We start from the raw sequence: 26,996 nt of genomic DNA on the forward strand, positions 1-26,996 counted from the left end.
AGGCTGAGGTTCTTAATGACTTCTTTGCCTTGGTCTTCACTGGCAAATTCTCCAATCACACCACCCAAGTCTTGGAAGGCAGATGCAGGGACTCTGAGAATGAAGACCTTAGGCCCACTGCATGAGAGGATCGGGTTTGACACCGTCTTAAGAACCTGAATGCACAAGTGGATGGGACCGGATGAAATCTGTCTGCGGGTCCTGAAGGAGCTGGCGAATGAAGCTGCTAAGCCACGTCCATCATATTTGAAAAATCATGGCAGTCAGGTGAAGTTCCCAACAACTGAATAAAGTGAAATATAACCCCCATTTTCAAGAAGGGGAAAATGGATGACCGGGGGAACTGCAACCAGTCAGTCTAGCCTCTGTGCCTGGCAAAATCTTGGAGCAGATTCTTCTGGAATGCATGCTAAGGCACATAAAAACAACCAGGTAGTTGGTGACAGCCACCATGGCTTCACAAAGGGAAATCCTGCCTGACCGATTTGGTGGCCTTCTATGATGGGGCTACAGAACTGATGGACAGGGGTAGAGCAGTTGATGTCATCTACCTGGACTTGTGCAAAGTGTTCGACACTGTCCCACACGACATCCTTGTCTCTAAACTGGAGAGACATCAATTTGATGGATGGACCACTTGGTGAATAAAGAACTGGCTGCATGAACGTACACAAAGAATTGTGGTCAAAGGCTCAATGTCCGGCTGGAGACCAGTGATGAATGGTGTCCCTCAGGGATCACTGTTGGGACTGGTCTTGTTCAGCATCTTCATCGCTGACATGGACAGTGGGATTGAGTGTGCTCTCAGCAAGCTTCCAGTGACACCAAGCTGTGTGGCTCGATTGATTCGCTGGAGGGAAGGAATGCCATCCAGAGGGACCTTGACATGCTTGTGAAGTGGACTGATGCCAACCTCATGAAGTTTAACCATGCCAAGTGTAAGGTCTTACACTTGGGTCGGAGCAATCCCAGGCAGACCTACAGGCTGGGCAGAGAAGAGATTCAGAGCAGCCCTGTGGAGGAGGACTTGGGGGTGTTGGTCAATGAGAAACTTAACATGAGCCAGCTGTGTGCGCTCGCAGCCCAGAAAGCCAACTGTATCCTGGGCTGCATCAAAAGGAGCGTGACCACCGGGTTGAAGGAGGTGATCCTGCCCCTCTACTCTGCTCTTGTGAGATCTCACTTGGAGTATTGTGTGCAGTTCTGGTGTCCTCAACATTAAAAGGACATGGAACTGTTGGAACAAGTCCAGAGGAGGGCCACGAGGAAGATCAGGGGCTTGAGCACCTCCCGTATGAAGACAGGCTGAGAAAGTTGGAGCTGTTCAGCCTGGAGAAGAGAAAGCTGCGTGGAGACCTCATAGCAGCCGTCCAGTATCTGAAGGGAGCCTGTAAGGATGCTGGGGAGGGACTCTTCGTTAGGGACTGTAGTGATGGGACAAGGGGTAACGGGTTAAAACTTAAAAAGGGGAAGTTTAGATTGGAAATAAGGAGGAAGTTCTTTACTGTGAGGGTGGAGAGGCACTGGAATGGGTTGCCCAGGGAAGTTGTGAATGCTCCATCCCTTGCAGTGTTCAAGGTGAGGTTGGACAGAGCCTTGGGTGACATGGTTTAGTGTGAGGTGTCCCTGCCCATGGCAGGGGGGTTGGAACTAGATGATCTTAAGGTCCTTTCCAACCCTAATTATTCTATGATTCTGTGTTTCTAAGTCAATATTTCAAGCACGGTTTGCATAAGCCTTCAGGTTAAAAAGGCTGCCTGAACTAAGAAACCCAGCGTCCTACAGTCAGAGGACTTCTGTCTCAAATTCTGCTCTACATGATAAAAAGAATCAGGAAGAACTAAATTTGGATCTTGACGTAAAGCAAAAAATATGCAGCCCCAGCAAAAAGGATGCAGAAGGAATTGTCCCTGTTTTCAGCTACTCTGTTACAGAAAGTGAGAAAGTTAACTGAATTCCGAGTAACAGGCAACAAAGCAGTTTTCTATCAATGTCATGTGAGGATTTTGCTAAAACATGGTAAGCAGAATCTGTTTTCTTTCTATTACTAGCATTTTGTAGAGAATATCCTAATACTGTCCATCAGAAAGTGTGGGTTTACCTCCAGTTCTGATGTAGTACAGAAAGATATTTTGTGGGAGAGGGTGTGTTGTCTCTATCAAACTATACAGTACAAAAAACACCAAGAAAACAACTTTGATAAGGAAATCCATACAAAAGTGGAAAAGCCTGCTACTCATCCTATATGAGCAGAGTCCTTACTCAGTATTATTCTTAGAAAAAAAATCATCTTTAGGATGAAGGCTTCTTCCAGGCAAAAATGAAAGACTGCTAGGTATTGTAATTATACTCTTCATTCAAAATCTTTGATGGCATCTAACTCTGGGTGCCATTTGGGAAGCATTCACAACAAGAAAAAAAAGTTTGTTGTCGGTGAACATTCTGTCTGAGTGACCCTGTGCAGATGCACTTTTCTCTGTATAACTTCATATGGGGTTTAGGAAGGCAAGAAGTCCAAAATAGCCATATAAATTCTTCATGTACTTTTGAGTTTGCAATGATGATGCTCCTGGACTGTTGCTTCACAACTGCTTTTTGCCCTACCACAATGGTAAAATTGAGGATGCTTTTGTAAAGCTATTTTGAGCTTTTTAGACAGCAGTTTGGAAAAGTGTTTTACAGACCACGTATTAACTGCTACTGAAAGTGCTGTCAGTCTCACTGGCCATTAGTTTTTGGGTGCAGGCTCAAAATCCCTGTCAAATACTCTGTTGGTTCAACTAAACTTGCAGCTCCTTTTTTTTGGTATTGTATGCTACAGTGAATGCTAGTATAATGTTTTCTGCAAACTATCAATGGTTCATGAATTTGTAAAGTTTTCTTATTTTTAAAGATTTGCAGTAGCAAGCAAAACAATCACCTCATTACTGGAAGAAATACGTTTTGATTTTACTTCCATCCTTTCCACTTAAGAATGCAACACTGGCATTGGAGATGGCTCTAGATCCACTCTTTCTGAGCAGGAAGAGGCATGGGTCATAAGATGATCACATCTGTATTTCTCTGGTTCACTAGGCTATTACCTGCAATTTTACCAGTTGGCACCAAGAAAATGTTCCTGGCTGACTTCTATCCACAAGTTCACTGTCAGCTACCATGCTGTCATGCTTAACACTTATCCCAGATGAAACCAGGACACATGCACTGTTGATGATGTTGAGTGTCTGCAAACTGGGGCTCATCATAGCTGTCTTTAAGAAGAAAAAAGAAAAAAAATCATCCTAGATGTGAAGTTTAAAGCCAGGAATGCCTTCTGCATCCTTCGTAATCTCAAGCATCATCAAGGTCATTAGTGAAGAGCCTCTTAAGACATAGGAAGTACTTCTGGAAGTGTAAGTTGATTTCACTAGAGGTCTGTAGCTTCTTTTTCTAAAAGGGCAGAGGTCTTCATTTATCAAGTCAAACATCTCTGTCTTCTTTTTTATTTTGTATTCCTGTCCTCTGAAACCTGGCCTGAGAAGACCTGCAGTCTGCTGTGTTCAACACAACTGTCAAGAGGACATTTTACAAATAACTTTTTTCTACTTTCTTCTTCAAGGACCTTTCTCAAAGAAATTGAGAAAACACAAAAAAATGGGCTCTTTCTCGCCATGCAGAAGAAATACCTTCACACTACATATTTTGATTTCATTTTCTTATGTTCAGAAGTCCGCATTCCTTTGTAATATTACCAAGAAGCTGTAACTTGAAAGTATTTCAAATTCCTAGTATTAGGGTTTTGCTACAGTTGATGTTTGGTCACCCTGCAACACAGAAGATAACTCTAGCTGCTAAGTAGCTTGTGTTTATCTTGTTCGTAGAGACCAGTGATTGAAAGGTTAATCCAAGTGGTATCACCTTTTTAACTAACCAGATTTCCTTAAATTATTTCTATGATCTTTATGGTTTACTGATCACAGAAATCCAGTCTTCAAAGGGACTTGTGTCAATATGAATTTGCCAGAAAAAAAATGACTATTGGAAAGCTTTTTAATAAAAGTTTGCCAAAAGCACGCTTAAGAGTTGTTGGACTTGTGCAGCTTGATGAAGCTATATGCCAGACTTCAGAAGTCCTCTGAAAAAGTACCATCATGCAAAAATTTTTTAGAGTGGATTGTATCTTGACCAGAGACAGTGTTAGAATAGTTGCAAATGTCCCATCAAAACCTCTCGTCAGATTGGTGAAGAAAAAAAATAGTGCATGCAGCACATCATCCATCCTTACCTTTGTCAAGGCATTTGGGAATTACACTTCCAGCTGGAGATGGGCAATCTAGCTGTATCATCTTTTAGAATCATGGAATTTCTTTTTCCCTGGAGATGCTTAAGAATATTTGGGGAAATAAGGCCATGGAATTGGTCTGCCGGGTGACACTACCTTCCCATGAGAGAGTTCAGGAGCTGAGAGTGTAACAGCAGTGGGTTTTATATACTCGTAGAAGGGGAAAAACTGAAGTCCCTGCTCTTTCAGAGAGCCATTATGTCTCTTTTTTGAAGCAATGTGTATTGTTCTCAGACTGGTGTTTTCAGAGGGTTATCTAGAATTGTCTCTTAAACATCTCTTTCCTTGAAGACTACAGTTCACGTATGCCTCCATAATACAGAATCCCAGGAAAAAGAAAGGTCATAACAGACATAAAATTGGTCATGCAGTTTCTGTACACAAACTTATCAATTCATTCTCAAGTGTCTGTTTTGTTGATGTGGTATGACAGGATAGGTTTTTTTTTTTGATGGCTTAATGCACAAAGTTGGGAGAAAAAGTCTTTATGAGAGAGGATCGTCAAACCAGAATTGTATGGGTACTTTCCTGTATGTAAAGAAAAAGCACTCACTGGTCTCTGAAAAATCTACTTGATAGCATTTCATAAAGTAGTTGAGAATAGCTCACTTTTTCGTTTGGTATCTGATGTTACGCAATCAGGGCATTTTAGATCTTTGGAAAAGGAGTGAGATAGGGTTATTAAAAGAGCATTAGATTCCAATGAATATTCCCAAATGTCAAATGTTAAAATGAGATGAAACTAAGAGATGTTGCTTAGCAACTGCGGTGGTCTCTGGTGGCCACAGATGAACAGCGAGTTTGTCTGAAGTGTCTAAAGAAGGTCATGAAATTCAATTACCATTTTTTCTTCATTCTGGTAAATCTGCAAACTACCATTGTCGGGGATGGGAAACAACAACCTGGCAATAAAACTGACTTTGCAAATTGATGTTCTCTCAGTGGTAAACAACACTTTCTAGCAATTGTTTTGGTATTTTATTTTTTATTATATTAGCGATAAGCTCTTCTATTTCTGTTCCTTGACTTGTCTTCAGAATTTGAGACAGGATTATACTGGATTAGTTGTACCATAGCCTATAGTAGCAAAACAGGGAGGAAAAAGTATTCCATTATATCTGACAATTAATTTCATTTAATGCTTTGTTGGATTTTTTTTCTTTTGCATCAGCCCTAATATCCTCTGTGACCTTTGCAACGCTCCCTGCTGTACATTTATGCAACTGTTGTATGTGTTCTTAGAGAAGTTCTACAAACCCCACTGGCAATAGCTTCATTTCTTCTCACCTTCACTTAGTGCAAACATACTTTGAAGTGTGTAATGTATGAACTCTTTCGATGTTCTTCTGAAATGAAATTTTGTAGACGGAAGACAAAGGTGAGTAAATGGGATGTGAAGGTTAAAACCTGTGAAAGCAGAGTCAGAACTTGTGGAAATTTTAACAGTGCTCCTTTTAACAGTTTCTGTAGGTATGAGGAAGTGAATCCAGAACACATTGCATTGTGTTGCACTTCAAGTTTATCCTGATGTTTTCACTTAAATTCTTTGAAGTAAAAAGCAACACCAAAAAAAAACCAAAACACCACCACCAAAGAAGTGCTATGTTTTTGTCAGGGACTTTGAAGTCTTAGTCTCACAGTGTCTGGACTTCTGAAAATCACCACCTCCTTCTAGAATGTGATCTTCAAGCCTTGCAGTGTACCTTACTCATAAAACAAAGACATGCATCATGTTTATTTGACATGCTGTTTGTCTACATTGTTATGTAGGTGTTCCTAAATAAAAACAAATTGACACCTGTCCTCTCTTTTCATTACTTCTGCTTTGCCCTTGGATATTACACCCACTGTCTTTATCTGTTTGTATCTGAAGTATATCATGCGACTTGAAGAATTTGTAAGATCCTGTTAAGCTTGGTATTCCTTGCACTATCAGTGATCATACATAGAATATTTACTGAAAATTATTTCAGTCTTATAAATATGACAGAATTCCTGCATGCTTTGTTCAAGATCAGTATTTGATATCTGGGTTGAAGACAGGTGTGATTGCAGGCAACCCGCAAAGGAGAGAGTCATCTAATCCAGACCACTTCCCAGTAGGTATCTTTGGAACGCTGTGCTCAAAACTTACCTACTTTTATGTTTTATTGTTTAAGGCATGTGTCCCCAGATGTTCAGATTGGGCATTGGTTACTAGTTTTCCTGAGGCAGGAAAGCTACATCAAATTTAAATTACTGTATTTATAGGTGACTTTTGGCAACTTAGTACAGCTACATTATAGCTTGCTTAGGTTAGCTTCTTTGTTCTGTGCATTTTCAAATTATCTTGTAAGTAATAAACTCTAGAAGTAATTTTAATCCCGAGATACTAAATACTGATAAGCTGCACAGGAAGGCACATTTAGTGTTTGTTTTTACTGTGAAGTCATACTGTACTATGTAGTTAAAAACCACACATGATTACTTGTAAATTGCTTTTAGTACTTAGTGAAGAGGTTTAGATGAGTAAAAACTCCAGCTGCTTGTATATGCCAAGCAGAACTAATGTTGGGGGAGGGTTATTCTGTCAATTTTTTTCCTAATATGGTTTCTCAAATTGTTTTTTAGTTTGTTTGTTTTCCCTCAGGAAAGAATAGGGCCAGGGACATCAGTCTGATTTTTTTCTGTCTTTGCAGCAAAATAGTTCAGGAGGAAATACTTTAATGCTGTCAACCTCTCCTAAAGATCAGAAATTTTCTTTTGGGATAATCTGTGATCCCTTGTTGGTCCTTGTCACAAATGGCTATTCTCTTTGATTATCATATGCAGGCACATGAATTTTGCAAATCATGTTTATGTAAGATGTAATTAGTTTTAGGTTAAGCCATTTCAGGCTTCAATAGATAAATTCCCTTAAGGATACACTGGCACACTAGACATTGATTTTTCTCAGCAGTCTGAACTTTTTAGTTGATGCTGTACTCATCTTTGTGATGATGACACTGTGTGTTTAATTGGGATACCTGAATATTAAGTAGACCCATACAAACTAGCTGTGGGTTATAAACAGACTCTTCCTGAATTAATTTTCCTGGTATGTTTAAAATAGACACCAAGTCACTAAATTAATGGATAATCCAAATAATGAGTACAGAATTTCTGCAGGAAAGTTCTGCAGCTCAAATGCATGTAACCCTGGCTTCATATGACCAGGAAAGCTTGAGAATGTTATGGAATTGAGTTTGTCATCCAATTTAAACTAACAAAGTAATGTTATTACAAAACATACTTGATTACCATCAGGTTAGTTAGCAAAAAGCTTAGTATGAGCAACCTGGTCTAGTGGAAGGTATCCCTGCTTATGGCAGGGGGCTTGGAACTGGATGAACTTCAACGTCGCTTCCAATCCAAACCAGTCTGTGATTATAACCAGTCTGATATATATGAACTCCCACAAATATTTTTTTTCTTAATAGAGAGCAGAATGTTAGCATATACTGCAGGATGTTTGCTGAAATGTTTTTAAAGGCTGGGATACTATGGCTTTTCATATTTTCTGTACTAATACTCTTGGTATTGAATTCATAATACTGAGTACAGTCAACATATTTTATCTGTAATTGAGTACATAAGTCTGGAAATATGTAAATGAAAGATTGTATTAGGAGCTTGGTACTGTCCATAGAGCAGAGGCAAATTTTGTCTCTTTTTTTTGTTAATACTCTCTCGAAAAATCGCTGTGCCTCACGGTCCTTCCACCACTGTATAATTTAGTACAGTCCAAACCCAGGAGTTAAGTAAGATGCTTATTCTGCTACTTTACAGTATTTTTGAAGGTTTCAAGAAATAACTACATATATACTATGTAATTAATACTCTTGCACCTAGTTGTTTTGTGTCAGAGTAATAGTTACAAGCATTTAAAAATAATTAGGAAGACATACACTTGAAGATAACAAATATATTTGTGGGAACAGCCTGCTTGCCATGTCCCTAAAAAAGCCTGAATAACCAAATGATGATGACTTTATGGGATACCTGTAGTGCTTTGTCAGCCTCTGAAAGGTCTGTCTCTACATTACAGCAAGTCATTGACTCGTACGTTACAGCAAGTCGTTCACTCATACATTTACCCCTCCAAAACCCAGGGCTCTTGTATTGCATGTTCTGGTGCTGAAGCCGTGATGTTCCCCTAATTGTTTTGTCAGCCAGTTCAAGCAGCTGAGTTCAACAAAGCACTGATCCTACTAAACACGTATCTGGAGGGTAGGCTTCCCTGATATAACTCAGTGCTGTAGCTGTACAGGTAATGTAAGCTGGTATTGAAAGACTACTATGCAATACACTAGTCTGAAGCTTTTCTCTTGTTCCCTCTTCTGTGCTCTGTCTTCTGCTGACTTAAGTGTTAAAAGCAGCTGCACAATTAATAACATCAGCCAACTGATCTGGCTGAGACTTCGTTTACTTGCTTGGTTTGGTATTTGCTGGGTTAATTGAAAAGGTTTATTTGAGTTCACATGCAACCTCATCAGTGCTTGTATCATGTTCACGCTTTATTTCATCCTTCATGTGCAAACATGACTGTCCTGTGTAATCCAGTATCAGCATGCTGTATGTGGAGTGGGTGCAATTCTGTTATTAATGTCCATTCAAAAACATTGATAGGAGGAATAAACTTTTAATTTTTTTTTATATCATGAGTTGACACGAGCATGTTAGCATCATGTGGAAATCAGCACCTCAGAAATTTCTAGAACAATTACTTGGGCTTTGTTCCTAATGCAGATAAATACAACTGTGCAACTTAGAATTAGTGTGACATTATTTCAAAATTTATTCCTACTTGCATTGAATTTTAAAAGTGCAACAAGAAGATACTAGTGAGAAAAGAGAATTATACGGTGACGGTTGAATCTTAAGATGTTGCATTTGGTCTCAAAACTTGTGCAAATGGACTATAGCAAGATATCAAATCCAGTGACTATGCAGCAAGTATATTGAGAAAAAGGGGAATCCATGGAAAGTTCTAGAAAGGTAGAATACAGCAAGAGTCGATACTATTTCAGTACTATTTCACTCTTTTCATCAAAACCTCTTTCAAAACTAGTTCTGTTCTTCTTAATGCTTATTTCCATGATTGGAACTACATAAAGAAACCATCATGTTTGCCCACTGTCTGCTTCCAGTTCATTGGTCAGTTTAGCAAAGACTTAATTTACATCTGGCAGTCTGTGTCTGCAGCCTGTTCTAAGCATGCTTAAGAACCATCTATGCTATATAGTTGCTTACGTGTTTGATTATGAAATGTTTAAAGTGCAGTTTCACTAATACCTCAGGTAATTTTTCTTAAAACAAGCCTTTATGAGTTTGCAACATGTGACAAATCTTTGCTTAGCAGCAAATCAAGATAAATAATTGTCTGCCCATTGACCCAAGAGTATTTAATCTGCCAGTGTACGCTTTTGTTAGGGTAAATAAATCTTACTTGATTGTTTGCTTGGTGTGGTAAGAAACTGACTGCCGTAAAAATTTATTAGAAAGTGACTGCTTATCATTGTGAAAACATGCATTACCTGCATTATCTATGGGTCTTAGCATATTAATGCAGTGGGTTACCAGCACTGGAAACTCATTTATTTTTTTTCTCTTGTATCTTGTAATAGATAGAATGTTAGGTTGTTACATTTGTTTTTCAGTTCACATCCTTCCCCAACACTTTTGTGGGTTTTGGAAAATAAATAGTCTCTGATTAATTAATAACTTTTAAGCAGGGGGGCACAGCTGCTAGTAAAATTTATTACAGGTAGCTAACTAAAGACTGTGGAGTAAGCTACCTTTCCTAAAGAAGCAGTTTGTAACTGATAGTTCTAATAGAAGGTTCAATACGTTGTAGCTTTTACAATAAGCTTTTTGTGGGTTTTGGTTTTGCTTGCCTGTTTTTTTTTCTGATGTTATTTTGAAGATTTCTTACATTCAGATTTTTGTTTTTCTTCACTTTAACCTTCCTATTGGGATTTCTGGTTAGTTTTTGAGATTGTTTTGTGTCATTCAAAAGCTATCAGTTGTTGTCCGTGGCCACACTTTTCTTCCTTCGCTCCTTATTTAATTGCAACAATAAATTGTCACATACCAGAGGTGCTTATTTATACCTTACGTTTCAGAGGGTGCTTTACAGGTTGTTGAAGCTCTGAAATAGGCAACTCTAGGTGCTCCATATGCATTGGGTGCTGTTCTCATCCATCTCATTAAATTGGCTTTACTTTACCTGCCTTTAACCAGTTCCTTAAAACAGAAACCAGGGGGCCGATTTGGATAGAAAGGTGTGGAAATCTCTTGCTTCTGCTGCAGTCAGAATAGTTAATGCCATCAGTTCAGTAAGTACTGCAAATCAAAGTTGCATAGGTGATACTCAGTTTTGTAGGTTGAAAATGGTAAATGCTGTACAAGCAGATCATTGCTTAAGTTATTTGTAATAGAACATGTATTTACATAATCATTTTTAAATTGTGTGCTTTACCTACCCCATTTTGTAAGTTAATTTTTACTCTAAAGATGCTTTACTTATGCACAGAGTTTCTTTTCTTGGTTCATCTTGTTCACCTTTCCAAATACTGCACTGGTTTTAGTTTGACTTCACAAATTGTATGGGTGTGTCTCTAGTGAGATGTGACTTAGTAACGGATAACTTGGGAGCCAGAGAAGCCTGTAACTTCAGGTATAGAGTCCACATTTAATGAGGATTCCATGATATCTGTTGCAGATGTTGTGGATGACTCAGTTTTCATATCACCAAACTAAATGGGATATTAAACAGAGTAAGAAGGACGGTTTCTGTTCCTGCTTGCTTAGCAATAAAGGCAAGAAAGATGTGCAGATTATCATACTCTGTTCTGAAAAGAGAATTAAGAAATTATTTTTTCCATTAAAGAAAAAAACAGCAAAACATACGAAAACCTTACGTAGTGTGCCACACCTCCACGTGACACTTCTGGTGTTGGCACAGAACTTGACGACTGGCTGTCCCTTCATTCCTCGTGTTTTGGAGTGGCTCTTCCCTGGCCCTCCTCGCCTGCCTCCGGAGGAGGAGGACCCGAGCGCCGTGCCGTGCTTCATTGGTGCTTGCATCATCATGAGAGGAGCTCCATCGCGGCCCGCCTCGGTGGCGCGCCGAGCGCCCGCTCTATTTTTAGGCGGCTGCCGGGCGGGTTTGCTCCGCCCCGCGGTTGCGTATTGATCTGTGGAAAGGGGATCTCTCGCAGCCAATCCCGAGCGCCTGATTTCCCACCGTGCCCTCAGGTTCGGCCCTGCCGGCCCAGGCTCTCGTGAGGGGGCAAGATGGCGACAAGAGCTCTCTCCTTCACCCGCTGGCATTCACAGAAAGAAAATTCATCGCTTCATGTGGAAAACAGGCTTCATGCCTCCAAAATCTAAAGATACTTAAAGTCACTACCAGGCTTCGGTTAGATGAAATTATGACATAGCTGGTTCGTTCCCCTATTGAAGACTTGCCTCCTTCAACCCGAGGTCATGCGGGTGGTGGGAGTGCAGCAGTGACGGAATTCTCTGTGTGGAAGGTACTGGTGTCCGCAAGGAGCAAGCAAGCAAGGCAGTAGGGACACTGCTACTCCTGAGAAAGGTTATCTTCTCGGAGTAAATACTTATAGTACTTTGTAACAGCAGGTTCCCACAGCCAACTTATCAACTGCTATTTTAGTTCTGTTTTAAATTGTTGCTTTTTTATTACTGAGGAAATGTAATCTTTGGAGAAAAAAAAAAACAAAAAAAAACCCCAGCAGCCTTCTAAAAGGCACTTGTGTGCATGACAAACACGTCATGACTTTTTATTCCAACATCACCGTGTTTGTTGTGAGTTTTCTTTTCACTTCTGTTTCTTCTGGTATTTGAGAAGTGACCTCGGGGGATTACTGTTACCATCAGACACCTCTGAAGTCTCTTGCTGCCAAGCTGTGTGTGAAGGCTGAAGTTGCATTACTACAGTTAGTTGCATTTGTAATATATGAGAATTAGTTTAGAAAATACTTTACAGAATAATAAGGGTAAATATATCAGTGATATTCTGCATTTTATCGAACAGACTTATAAAGATATCTTTACATTAGTAATAAGTTCTTACAGATGTAGCCTGTTGAATTTTCACTTGAAATTTTATCTGTAAAAGGAAAAATTACTGTATTTTCTAATGCATGGAGAAGCCTAAGCATGAACAGAATATCTTGCCTTTCTTAAGGATTTCCCCCCCCCCCGAGTTTCATATTTTTTGGTCTGCGCATACATGAACAGTTCGTTTGGGTTATTCAGGTTTTAAGTTTGGAATATTAGAAGTTGGAGAAGTTTTTAATTGTAGATGTTGTGGCAGTTAGTGTCCACTTCTGTGAAATTATTAGCACCGCCTCATATTTAAGGATAATGGTAACTGTTAATTTGTGCCAAAGGTGGAACTGCAGTATAGCATTTAAGCCATGTATCATAAAAATATTCCACAAATGTATCTTAAAATGCACAAATTCAGCTTTACATAAAATTTCACTGATTTTTTTTTTTCCCTATGTATCAGAAACAGACATGCTTAATGCTTTAACTTGTTAAAAAAAAATCAACTTTCGACAGCAAAATTCAGCTTTTTTACAGCTATTTCAAACAGCAGTACTTGTTTAGTGTTTGGAGCTCTCGAAGCTGAATTGAAAGCTTATATTTTGAGTTGTTGATAAAAGTTGAAATCTGTACTTGTGGGAAGTAAGGAAACAGCATCTACCACTATTGTCCTGGCTGAGTTCTACTTTAATGACCTAAGTAGCTGTTAAAATTTAGTTTACAGAAAAAGGCAAAACTCATTCTTGGAGAATTAGCTGAAGCTTCAGGTCTTTAGCGACAGGGGGTGTTTGTAAGGCTCTTCAGTTGTTTGTGTAGGGCTAACCAGTATGTATTTTAATTGTTGTCTCTTGCTTGTTTTCTAGTCTCCCATCTTCAAAAGTATCTACTTTATATGTAGTAGTTACCAGGCATAAACTGATGAACCATCTAAGGACAATTCTGCAAAACCACCAGCAGCAGAAAGATCTTAGTTGTGTAAATGGGCCTGACGAGGGTCTTTTATTCCCCACAAGGAATCAATTTATCCACAAGGCATAGCAGCCTCCTAAGAAAAGAACTCTAAAATTCCCGATTTAGTATGAGAAACAGGTTCATGAGCTAAAATCAAAGGCAGTATATTTCTCTGATTCTAGAGAAGACACAGGACAACTGTTTAATTTGCTGTGATGCCAAAGTGAAAGATGAGAGCGTGGTTCAAGTTTGTACATGAATTTGTCGATCAAGTACAGTATGCAAGACCATGCAGACTGTTTGAAACTGTACTCTGAATTTTCTCAAGGTTTACCAAGCCTGTAACAATATATTTGGGTGGTTTTGTAGGTGTAGGTCCACATGTGGACTTAATGTTTTATCAAAATGGTTGTTCAGAAGACAGCTTGAAAAGGTGTAGGAGAATGGCCTCTACTTTAATGGCAGAAGTCATACTGCACTCATGGAAAAGCACTGATTTTGGTGCTTCTCTTGGGTCACCAGAAGTGTGTGGGCACTGCATGGTGTTTAAAGAGAGCATACAAGCTGCCATACTTGAACCCATGTTGGATATCAGCAGTTTCTTTGATTGAACATCACAGAAATTCAGTAGTCAAAATTGCCTAAAAATGCTTCTGCAGGTTGAACACTAAATCCATACTGTGGCTGTGCACCGCCTGTGCACATTAATAGCGGGTTAGTGCTTTTGTGCAGCTTCAGGCCTCAGACTGAAAACCCTTTTTCTTACATAATTTACCAGCTCTTCGGAAAATCTTTAGTTTTAACCCAAGCCCCGCTTGCCTATGCTCTGCGGCCCATGTTCATATTCATGCCCTGACTGCCTTCTAGCCAATGGTCTCCTGGGGGTTTGTTGCTGGGTAGAATTTAAGGAGCTGTTGTCTGATTGGCTGCCGTGTACTGTGCCTTCCAGCCAGTCGAGTACGGGGCTGGAGCCTGTTCCCCCGCTGTGCAGTGTTCTCATGGTGACATTAATCTTTTCTTTGAAAATGGCACATTTTTTCACTTTGTTCAGCCAACACTAACAGCATTTTAGCCTAAAAGGAAGGGAAACTCAAATCATCTGTGGTGGTGTGCTAAAAGAAATACTGTTTTCACTTACGAGACTTTATCTCCTTAATACATTCTAAAATAAAGGCATAGTTGTATATGATTCTCGGTAGGCTGGTGGAATCTTGCATTAGTGGCAGAAAAACAAATTACTGGCACATTATTTCAACAGAAGACTGCTTTATATGTAAGGTAGGTTCTGTTCACTACTTTAATCTCCTGGGACTCTCCATCTAGACCAAAATACTCTTGCCCATTTGCTGCCTTGCTTTCCTTGATTTGGCTACACTACACTTGCATGTTGGAACACTGATTTTCATAATCAAAGGCTTTAACTTCCGCCATGTAGTTCTTGTGCTTTGGCAAATATTGTATGGTTGTGGCGCTTTTGGCTATCGCTCTGTGCATTCCAGGAACCCTTTGCCAATGCTATTCTAGACCGGTGATATTCTGCAAACCCCACTGTACACCATTGTTTAGACTGCAGTTCCTCCGGCACCACCCCCCTTCCATGTTTCCATGACCTTCTAATTGGCTGCTGCCTGTTACCAGGCAGGATTCAGGCAGCTGCCTGCTGATTGGCTAATGTTTTGAGCAGCTCCTGGGCTGTTCATATGAGCACTTGATTATAGGCTAATCCATAGCAGCTAAACTAATACCTTCCTTTGTTGCTTTACAGCTGTAATCTCTCTACAGAGTAATAATAATTAAAAATAATTGAAAATCAGGAAATAGAGGGAAGGATTTTTAACTGGCTGTGAGAGGAGTCCTTTGCATATTCCTGGATGCAGTGGCACAATTTGAATTTGCCATCTAGCACACATCTGGTTATGAGAATGAAATCTTAAAATATTAAATGGAGGGAAGTGCCTAATGGTGATTTGTATCTTGTGGTGAAGTATATACGACTTTCATGCTAAAAATGAAACGGAATTTTCATAAATGATATCTAAACAACTATATACAATGTTCATGTGTGGTGGTGGTTCAAAATTGATAATTGTGCTTAAAAAAAAAGAAATAAAAACAGGCAACCCAAAACCTACCACCTTACTTACAGTGTTTAACCCTTACACACTTAACTCTACATGCAAGAGGCATTTTGTGCTGTTCTGTACATATCCTTTTCTTTGAAATAAAAGATGCCCATCCATTGGTTTGCTGCTTCAGCTACTCATTTCCTTCTCCGTGACTCTGTCATACACCGGGTAAAAACTGAAAATACCCAAGCACCACATGAGGGAAGTGCAGAGCAAACACAGCTAAACTTTATGTGGCAAGGTGTAAAGGGAGACTACCAATGTTTCTTTATTTAAAACACTACTAGTTTTAAATTATTTATTTGTGCAATAGTGAATTCACGTAACCTCTGTAGTTGCTTTTTGAAGGGCAACCTTCTCACCCATTTGAAAGACTGGGAGGCAGTATTTGTCAGATGCCTGCTGATTGTCTTGCATGGGTATGACCAAACCTGTCTGGACTGGTTACCGATTTAGTTGTTTCTTCTCGCAGATCTGTTACTTGGCTGTGGTGTGCTCCCTTGTGGGTATGGCTGGAAACACTTTAAGGCTGCTCTCCAGTGATAAATGCCTAGCTGTTAACCAGTATTTAGCATTCATCTTTTAATCTCATCTATGCTTGTATTTTTTGGAGCTTTTATTGGATATTCTTTGGCTGCAGATGATGTGGAATTGAGCTGAAAATACGTACAAGTTACTCAACCATCTAACAATGGAATTCTACAAGAGGCCTTTTTTTCTTGTAAAGGTTAACTGTTGAACCATATTAGAGCTTGGTTTTTTAACTATATTTTGAATAATATCCTAACATACTAAGTAAATACAATTTTGAAACATTGAAATTCAAGCTTCGTCATTCAGTATATTTTTAAGAAAAAGCTGCATCGTTATAAAAGTATTCTGATGTGTTCTTTTAAGACTACTGTTCTTAGCAAATTTTTTAAAAAAAGTGCTGTTCCTTTTACTCTATTTGCTGTATTTTATGTTAAAAATAAAGACTGCTTTGATGATTAAGGAAACTAGAACAGAAAATATGAATTTTTTAAAGTTACATTTTATTTTATTACTCAGGTGATGCACTTACGAATTATTTTAAGTTGTCTGAACATTTTATTAATCTGTGAGTGTAACTTTTGGTCATAGGAAGATTAGGATTGGGAATGTTGTAATAGAAGAACATTTAAATTCTGGGTAATGCTTATAAAATAAAGCATTGTAGTCGAGGAGAGAAACTACTTGTCTGCCTTAATTTTGATACAGAGGCCTTCTATCCTTGTACTGCATTAACAGAAGACTATCACTAGCTGCTCATCTCTTAGGAGCTTCTGGAATTTTTCAAGGTTAGCAAAGACTTTTCTTACCCCCACCCTCCCACCCCCTCCCTCGGCTGTACAGTATGTATGTCGGTAACAGCATTGCACATTGGTTGTAGGGGATTATATGCATGGGATATGAGTATGATGATCAGTACTCACATAACAGTCTGATACATGTTTTTATAATAATGTGAAGAAACATGCCTGAGTTCTTGGGAAAAAGGAAGAGATATGATTTCAAAAACTGCATGTACGTTATTAGAGTTTTTCGTACATTTCTCCTAACTTCAGGGCTAGAGTTATTATGTGAAACTTATTCTTTTCTGGACAAATATGAAGATACTGTATTTAGCACGAAGAGAACTCTGGAGAGATGTGAAGAGCTCACTTGGAGTTCATCTTTCATCTGACTGGAAATGGTTATGTGATGCGAATATTTTCAAAAATCAAGTAAAGTGATGTTTCAGATCAGTGTTTCTATAGATGTTATATTTTGCTCCCACTAGTGGCAATGCAGTAATAGACAATCCTGTTCAAAAAATCTAGTTCAGTCTGGCAGAAATACATGTCTAAATGGTATTATTGAGAGTCTGTAAATAGAGCTGATGCAACTATTTGTAAAGATTTGTTCGTCTGTTCCTGTGGTGAGAGTTAAAGAGTCATTTAAGCACCATCAGTTACTGAAATACGAGGATTCCAGATTGTTGTGCAGAAGAGAACTGAGATAAAGAAGGGAATCTCGCATTAATAGGAAATGGGAATAGGGGAAAAATATTTTTTTTCTTATATTGCTTTCTATATTGCCCATATTTTTGTCAGGCTGTGCTAAGTATAAGAAGCTTTATAATTGTAAAATACAGTCTGTCATGAATGTATGGTTTAGAGTTGGTCTTGATATTCAAATTCTTACTGTACCCTAGAATATATATTCATGTCTTATCCTAGAATATTGTGGGTGGGCAGTGCATGAATGTTAAATAATTTCCTTTATGAACAAACTATCGAAAGTAAACTAGGAAGTGATAGGAACCTAAAGCACGTGACCTGCAGTGGGGCGCTGAGGGAGCTCAACAACTGTCAGCTGATGAAGAGAAGGCCAGTATTATGGCTGCCTAAATGAAACTTGTAGGCAAGTATGGTTACAAAGAGGGTCTAAGTACTTTGATGCTGCGGAATGGCTCTTTTGTGAATTTGGCGAGTTACTTGCATAAAAACATTGCTGATTTGACCTAGTGTTGGCAATAGTCTTGTGTGTGTGTATATATGTATATACATACACACCCCCCTCCTGAAAAGACAAAATGCAGTTTATTAATGAATTTCTCAGCTTTGTGAATAGAAATGGATTGGGGGAAGATGCAAAAAGAACTATTTAAAATGTGTCCTTTGTGTAATAATTCTCCTGTATCAGTGGTAGAACCATTTGCTTATCTAATGCTTCTGGAAAAAATAAAACTCCTAATTTATTTTCTTTCTTTTTTTGTACACTGTAGCATTTTTTAACTACTGTTACCCAAGCGAACTTCCAAAAGTTTTCAGAAACTTAAGCCATATCTTAGAGCTGATTCAAGATCTTGGTTGATGAGTTTCATTTAGGATATACCAAGCTCCTTAACTGCTTTCTGCTTTTGAACAATATCATATCTAAAACAAGACCACATGGTAGGAAGTAGAATTTAAAAATCCCTATGGGTTTGTTTAGTTAATTCATTTAATAGAAACAGATAGGATTATGTTGTATTTCAACAAAAATATTTAACTCAATTTATTGATTTGATGAAGTAAATTTTCAAACAATATTTTCTTAAATTTTTTATATATTAATGTTCTTATTTTTCTTAATATTTGCACGGGTGAGTGGAATGAATAAAATTATATGGAGGGCAATACTGCCAGTTTTCTTTGAAAAAGGAAGTTTTTTGGAAAGGAGCTACAAAACCTCTTTTTCATGAGCACAAATGGCCTTGAATTAAAGTGCTATAAAAACCCAAGTTCAGTTAACCGTTGTATAAATACAAAGGATGAAGGTCTGTTTTATCTATAGAGAAGAAAAAAGGTATCTTAACACATTCAAAACTTTGTTCAATATATTGAAGTTTTATTAAAAGTTAGTTGATAGAAAAATCTTGTCTTTAACCCAAGTTATTAAATTTATTTGAATCTCATGAAATCACACAGTTTTTAGAAAGAGAAAATAAATGTAAACTGATGGACCAAGAATTTTTCTTACTTTATTACAAGAAGAGGGGCTGCTATTTTTAGCTGGAAAATCTCATTACCTGGTTTTGCTGTAATACTACTGTAATAGACCACTGGTGTAAAACTTGTAGTCAGAATATTACTATGTAATATTGTAGATATTTGGTCCGAGTAATCTTCACATATGCATGTGTGTGCAGCATACTATCCTGCTTTCAGCTGGGATAGAGTTAATTTTTTCCTTAGTAGCTGGTGCAGTGCTGTGTTTTAGCTTTAGTCTGAGAATAAAGTTGGTAACACACTGGTGTTTTAGTTGTTGCTAAGTAGTGCTTACTGTTAAGTCAGGGACTTTGCAATTCCCCATGCTCTGCCACTGAGGAGGGGCACAAGAAGCTGGGACAGAGCACAGCCAGGACAGCTGACCCAAACTAGCCAAAGGGGTATTCCATACCACAGGACATTGTACGCAGTATATAAACTGGAGAGAGTTGGGTTGGAGGGGCTGATTGTGGTCAGTTGCTGTTCCAGGACAGGCTGGGCATCTGAAGTAAGGGGTGAGCAGCTGTATTGCTTGTCTGACTTGAGTTTTATTTCTCTGTCTCTTTTTCCTGTTGTTATTGTTGTTGATAAAATATTTTTATTTCAATTATTGAACTGTTTTTATCTCAACACATAAGTTTTACCTTTCCCAGTTCTCTCTTCCTCATCCCATGGGGGGGGGAAGGGGGCAGCATTGTAGAAGTGAGAGTGAGCAAGCAGCTGCATGGTTGTAGAAACTTGTATTCGCATCTTCTGAGGACGAATAAAATTTAAGTGTGTTGTTAGGTGTTTGGTTTTGTAGATACAGTTTGCTCTAGATACCGGCTTTCTTTAAAACATGCCAAATGCTGCAGTCTTATAAGAATGCTAATATGGTGGTAATATGTTACCTTCACAGTTCTTTCTGAATTTTTTTAAGGGTCAAGATGGATAACACAGATGAACGTCAGAAAAAAGTCTTTAAAGCACGAAAAACAATGAGAGTAAGTGATCGACAACAACTTGAAGCTGTCTATAAGGTTAAAGAGGAGCTGTTGAAGACAACTGAAGTTAAACTGTTAAATGGAAAGCATGAGAATGGAGATTCTGATTTAAATTCCCCTTTAAGCAATACAGACTGTATGGAGGACAAGAGGGAAGTTAATGGCATAGTGGACTTATGTGTTAATTCTGAAGAAGGAAAAACAGCTTCTGATGAAACTAGCGAAGCCAAAAGCCCTGAAAGTAGGGCAGGCAATGTAGTCAGTGGCATACAACCCAAACCTCTAACACAGTCTCCAGAGAATGTTACTCCTGAGCAAGGTAAAGATACTGATACTGCTTTAGCTTGTGAGGCTGAAAATGGAGTTCTTGGTAGCAATAAAGATGACTTCCATGAAAAAAATAATACAAAAGATCATTTGGACCAAAGAGAGAGCGATATCCCATTGGAAGGTGAAAGTAAATCAGTCTGTGGTATTAGTGACTCTTTGGAAAATAAGGTAGAAACACATGACTTAAGTATTACTTCCAATTCGTCTAGTGAGGAGAAGAGCACTGAAGAAGTAACTGTTGAAGATGCTGTTGGAGAAGAAGCCATCTCTAGCAGTATGGAAGCTGACCAGGAAGCAAAGGACGTACAAGATGGCGCTACAGGTCTTCCAGAAACGACTGTTCAGAAAACAGCAGATGAGCCAAGTGACAGTATCTTGGACAATACTGACTCTATGGAAACAGATGAAATTATTCCAATTTTGGAAAAACTAGCCCCTGCTGAAGACGAACTGGGCTGTTTTTCTAAAAGTCCTCTGCTTCCAGCGGATGATGCAGTCACAGATTTAGAAGAGAAAATAGACAGCTGCTTAGGTTCACCATCCAAGCAGGAAAGCAGTGAAAGTCTGCCAAAAGAGGCTTTCTTAGTATTGTCTGATGAAGAAGATCCCTGTGATGAGAAGGAGGAATGTGCTGAAGTGATACTACCAAATAAGTCAAGTCTTCCAGGTAAGAATTTTCTAAATTGGTAGTTTTAATTCAAGCCTGGGATTTTGTTCATTTCTTAGAATGACACACTTCTGATACATTTCTCAATCAAAAAAGCAGTCTTACCTGCCAGTTGTGTGTGACAGTCTCACAGGTTTCAAGGATAAAATTTGAGGCCCAGAAAAAAAAAAATGCACATAACACAGAAACACTGTCATCATCGAGATCTGGTTTGTTTATTTGGTTTGTTGGGTTTTTATTTATTTTTTTTCTCATATTCTGAGAACTGGGGTGAGGTGGTAGGTGAAACGAGGAAAGATGAGTAGTTGCCAGAAACAGAACAGAAAGATTTCTGAGAAGTTCATGAGCTGTTGTTGAGGGTTAGAAAGGATCTGAACTTTCTTTAATGTGTAAGTAAATAGTAACAGTGAAAACATGTTGATAATCCAGGAATGTCACAAGTGCCATTTGTTTCAAATTTCTTTTTTTCCACCCAAGACAGCATTGGAAAGATTTCATTAAGAACACAGTCATGTATGAGTTTTATGCCATATAGCTTTTATTCATTTAACTCACAAGGAATTTTATCTAACTTATTTGATGGCTATGCTAACTCATTAACATTTGAAATCATTAAGTGTAGGAACATGGTACATCAGTCTTTTCATGTAGTTAGTCAAAGATTTTTGTCCTTTTTTTGGTGTTAAACTGAACAATGTCCTTTACAGTCTGTTGCTTCCTGTCCTATTGCTGTGCACCTTTAAAGAGTAGTGGCTTCATTTTCTCTGAATTCCTATTATGTGACAGAAGGCAGCAGTACAGTCTCCAGTTAGTCTTCACCTGTTAAGGCTGAGCAAAGCCAGTTCTGTCATCTGCTCCTTATATAGCATGTACTTCACTTCCTTGACCTTTCTGGTGACCATTCGCTTGGATCTACTATGGTTTTGTCAGTGCCTTTCTAGTATTTGGGATCTAATAACTGGACATAGTGCTCCAGATGGGGGTTTCTCACGTGGTGAACAAGAGAATCGCTTCCCTTGTCCTGCTGGACGCATTTCTTACACCCTGAAATGCTATTGAACTTAATTCACATTTCTGAATCATGTTCAGATTGTTTTCCACCAGGAGTTAAGGCCTTTTCTCCAGAGTATTGTTGTAGCCAGTCAACCCCCACTCTGTCCTGTTGCACAGGATTATTCTATCCCAGATGCAGGACTTGGCATTTCTAATTGCTGCACTTTGTGTTAGCCCAATTTCCCAACCTGCTGCTGTGCCTCTGAACTGCAGCTATGCCTCACAGAGTATTTACCATTCCTCCCAGTTTTCTCTGCAAACCTGCTAAGTGTGACCTCCTGCTCCTAGTAAATACAGTAAATTGCATCAGTCCAGTATGGATCCCTGAGAACTGCCTCTAGTGCTAAGCCACTAGTTGGACTATATACCACTGATGGTTTGAGCCAGTCCTAAGAAGCTACCATCGATACACAGACAAACTCCACCCACAACTTGTTAAAGTTGTAAAGTAGGTATGCATTTATTCAGTGCTGAGGTGCATGGGGATAGCTTCTCCAAAGCATGCGTGCCTCAGCATCATTTTCCTCTACATTTATCCTCTAAAGCTATACATAGGCATTAGGTTGCTCAATACACCTATACATATTCATGACCTATCCCCGCTTCATATTATAATGTATTATAATGAGCCAAAATGTCCTTGACGTGTGTGCAGTATCTCCTGGTGTTCATTGGGTGAGGGTCTCACGATGAAGTTAGTGAGTTTTCCTCAGCTTGAACTTTTTAACTTTTGCCATTTTGCATGCTCTAGGGGTCTGCTTAGTGTTCAAACTGCAAGGCCAGTTCTGTCTGGAGCTAAGTCGTATTTCTTCACCTTATCAGTTACTCACGTCCTGGTGTTGCACAGTAAGTGTGATTGATGACCCTTTGCTGTGTGTGCTTGAACAGGCAGTACTTTTTGACTTGAGTACGCGAGATTCCGACAGACCATACTACCAGACCCCCTTGTACACAATGGGTCTCCAGCCCCGTGTACAGACCCCCTTGTACACAATGGACTGTACACTATTTAAACCTCTTTATCACCATGTCTGTCAGATGTGATTTGTCTTTACTAAATCCAGCCTGACTGTTTCCAGTCACCTTCCTCTCCTTTGTGTGCCTGACAGTGGCTTCCTATGAGGAGTTTTTCCAAACTTCCCCAAGATGTCAGTTGGGGCCAACCAGCCTTAGTTCCTCCTAATCATCCTTCTTGACTGTCTTGAAAATGGCTGTGGTGTTTCCTTTTTTATAGTCATTGGGAGCTTCCCTTGGTTGCCATGAAGATGGAAGACAGGGTCTTCACAATACCGGCAGTGCCTGACTCCCTCGGCACTCTTGGGTACATCTAATCTGTACATGTGGACTTCTCTGTATCCACCTGGTTTGAGTGTGCCCTAGCTATATCTTGTTGATATAGCACTTTGTTTCTGCAAACTTTGCCAGTCTTTCCCTCGGCTCTCAGAAACCAACAGAAACTTGCCAGTGAGAAATGGAGTCAGAAAAGTTGAGTATCACAGCATTTTCCATGTCCTCACTCATTAGGTTGCCTGTTCCAAAGAGCAGTGGCCCCACAATTTTCATTAGTTTTCCTTCTGCTGCCATTGTAATTACAGAAGCCCTGCTTGCCCTTCACATTCCTCACTGGTTTCAATTCCAGTTAAGCTTCAGCTTTTCTTATTCCATTACTGCACAACTGGAGTATGTCCCTGCAGTCCTTTTAGTTCTTCCTCCTGCGTATTTCTTTTTTACATTGGAACAGTCAGGAGGTCCCTCTTCCCCCATGCTGGCTTTCTTCCATGCTGCCTCTACATACTGCACAACGAAATGAACAGTACTCTTGGCTTTGAGGAAGCTGTCCTTAAAGACCAACGAGCTCTTCTGGCTCCTTTTGCTTTTCAGGGGAGCCCTCTTTGAGAAACTACCAGGTAGACCCTGAACTAGGTCAGTAGGTAAAACCTGCTGCCATGAGAGGGAGGACTGTTATGATATTTGTCCGGCTGACTTATTGCAGGATTTTTAATTCCACAGTCTCATGGTTGCTGCAGGTGAACCTTGGTGACCTCTTGACCTTCACATTTCAGATGAATTCTTCCTTGTTTGTGAATAATAAATCCAGAGCGCCTTGACGCATCAGTTGCCTGTGTCAAGAAAATACCTTCTGTACACTCCAGAAACCACCTGGATTGTGCCAAATCACACAGCACTTCCAGTTAAAGTACGCACGAGTCAGTCCTAAGGCCTGCAGTATTGTAAGATGACTCTGTTGACTTCTTCTCCTTGATCAAGTTGAGTGACTTGCGCAACATTGCCTGTGTTGCTTTACCTCCTTCTCCTTGCCAACAAGCACTCAGCTGTCTCATCACCTGTCCCCTGGCAAAGCTCAGGGTGCTCATCTGCATAAAGCACAAATGCTCCTCACCCTTTCCACCCTGTCTTTCCTAAAGAGACTGTGTTCATTGTCTGGAATTCTGTAGTCATTTCAGCTATCCCATCATTTCTCTAATCCAAACAAAATCCTAATTTTGCAGTTGTGTGTGGACTAGTAATTCCTCTTGTTTCTTGTGCTGCATTCATTTACCAATACTTGAGATGATGAGCACTGAGCCATGATGCTCAATTCTGTACCTGTTCAGTAACTGCAGATTTGTGGGTAGAGAGGGAATCTTCATTCTGTTGCTGGAAGTCACAGGCTTATCTCCATTTTGAAAATTTCTATTTGTTGTTATTTTGAATATAGCCTCTAGATGGCCCTATTTCCTTGCGCGGTGGGGCTTGGGTTTTTTGTCTGTGCAGGACTGAAGTTTATCCCCTCTTTGTCCATTCTACAGACAGCTCATGTGCTCCTACAGCTTTTTTATTTTCTGACTCATACCATATCAAAGAGAGAACTTCTAGTCAAAGATGGGACTGTATTTTAGAATAGGATCTTTCAGCCTGAAAGACGAGATGGAGGGAGAGATGTGGCAAAGATCTGTCTACGGTAAGTGGTAGGGGAAATGGATATTTGCTGTCTTTTCTTCTAGAAGAGCCTCACATACCAAATGGAGGAAGGGGAAAAAGTGAGAGTTAGGATCAAAGCATGGAAAAGATGGTTCTCCATCTGGAGAATTATGGAGCTCCTTGCTAGCAACAGTGACTGCTAAAAGTTTACCTACATTTGTGTTGTGTGGAAGAGGGATTTTTTGGGGGGGCTATCACTCACAGAAACCCTATGGCTCTGGAGGTCTTCCACCAGCAATTTTTCAGAAAGTGGAGGAATTTTTCTGAGACTGTGTAAATGTGTTTTTTCTCATTCTATTCTTCCTTACTTGATCATCTACAGTTGACATGAAAGTGTTGGCGATAGAATCCTGGATTAAATGAACTGTTGGTTTTACCTGGTGTAGCTGTTGCTATGCTTTGTCTCTTAATCTTTATGCTCTCAAATTTGACCAGCTGAGTGTGTCTGCCAAAAGCAGATCTGAAGTCTCTCTCAAAATTGCTAGCACTTTGAGTGCATTCTGGGCACCTTGATTCTAGGCTTCTCCACAGCAATGGCTTTTCATGCCCTCCAGGGATAATTTGAAAGAGAGCTTACTTGTTACTGATCTTTATTAATGGAGTCTGAAGTCAAGCAACACACCCAACTACAACCTTCTAAGAATAAATAATGCAGTTAACATTTAAAAAACTACAGCTTGTCTTCTAGAAAGTAGTGTTTGAAGAGATCTTCAGAGCAAGTGAATGGCAGATGAACAGCTAAACGTGAACCTTTGTTCCTGTGTTGTGACAAAATTAGTGGCCAAAGTTCTTGAATTCATAAACAGGAAAATGTTAGGCTTAAATGGCACCAATGAAACCACTTTTCTGCAGTCATATTCTTATTTCTGGTTTTTGCTTCAAAAAGGGAAATTTGAGGGCTTCCAGGGAGTTGCTGCAAAAAAATACTTCAGCATTTGAGAAACAAGCTTTATACTGGAAAGCCTAAAAGAATTTAAGTTTTCTTCATCCAATGGAAGATTAAGGAGGTCTCTAATATCTGCAAATGGGAGCTGTATATTCAGCTCATTCTCCCATTGGTGGAAAGATGTTTCTTTAAAGTGGCAAGAACACAACTGCTGCCTTTTTGATCCACTGGATTTTGCAAACTAGAAATCAGGCACACTTCTGTTCTAGCCAGGCTATAAGGAAAACCTTGCAGTTACAAGACTGTGGAATAGTGAGAGCATGACTGTGCAGTTCAGAGTAACTTGAAGATACTGTTCAGAAGCTCTTAGGCTTACTCATTATTTTTATTTCCATTTACATGTATATTTTGGCAGAACTGACATCTAAATATGCATGTAGTCAGTCACTTAGCAGGTATCAGTGCTTGCAGCTGTAGAAATTATTAAAAGGTATTTTCAATTGTTCAGTGACAAGCAAACAGTAAAAAACTCAGATCCACAACAAATTGTGTGACTTAAGATAACTGAATTATAAATACAGTAGTAACTTAATTATATCCTCAAATTATTATTTTTTTAAGGATTGCATTCATTGCTTCTTCCTGTCTATACCATCAGTATAACGAGATCATAGAATGGTTTGGAAAGGACCTTGAGTTTTAACCCTCTTGCCATGGGCAAGGACTCCTCACACGAGACCATGTTGCCCAAGGCTCTGTCCAACCTGGCCTTGAACACGGCCAGGGGTGGAGCATTTACCACATCTTTGAGCAGCCTGTTCCAATGTCTCAGCACTCTCACAATAAAGAACTTCTTCCTTATATCTAACGTGAAATTCCCCTGTTTTAGTTTGAACCCATCACCCCTTGTGCTATCACTGCAGTCCTTGATAAACAGTCCTTCTCCAGCATCCCCGTAGACCCTCTCAGATACTGGAAGACTGGTATGAGGTCTCCACGCAGCTTCTCTTCTCCAGGCTGAACAGCCCAAACTTTCTCAGCCTGTCTTCATACAGGAGGTGTTCCCAGCC

The 26,996-nt window shown here is 39.4% G+C and overlaps 1 protein-coding gene across 8 annotated transcripts in view; it reads left to right on the forward strand.

Moving 5' to 3' along the window:
* ATF7IP (activating transcription factor 7 interacting protein) overlaps window positions 1-26,996 on the forward strand; it is a 105,595-nt gene that overhangs the window by 35,684 nt on the left and 42,915 nt on the right. For all 8 annotated transcript variants that reach the window (XM_057430434.1, XM_057430425.1, XM_057430443.1 and 5 more), the window contains one exon: window positions 19,945-21,005. In XM_057430434.1, coding sequence (XP_057286417.1) covers window positions 19,952-21,005 — 1,054 coding nt within the window. In that variant the 5' untranslated portion in view covers window positions 19,945-19,951. Of the gene's footprint in view, window positions 1-19,944; window positions 21,006-26,996 lie in introns of those variants that run through there.

The sequence above is a fragment of the Pezoporus wallicus genome, unplaced genomic scaffold (assembly GCF_028554395.1).
Source record: "Pezoporus wallicus isolate ANWC-B61680 ecotype Strahan unplaced genomic scaffold, APGP_CSIRO_Pwel_v1 scaffold_3294, whole genome shotgun sequence".
In the NCBI taxonomy this organism is placed as follows: domain Eukaryota; kingdom Metazoa; phylum Chordata; class Aves; order Psittaciformes; family Psittacidae; genus Pezoporus; species Pezoporus wallicus.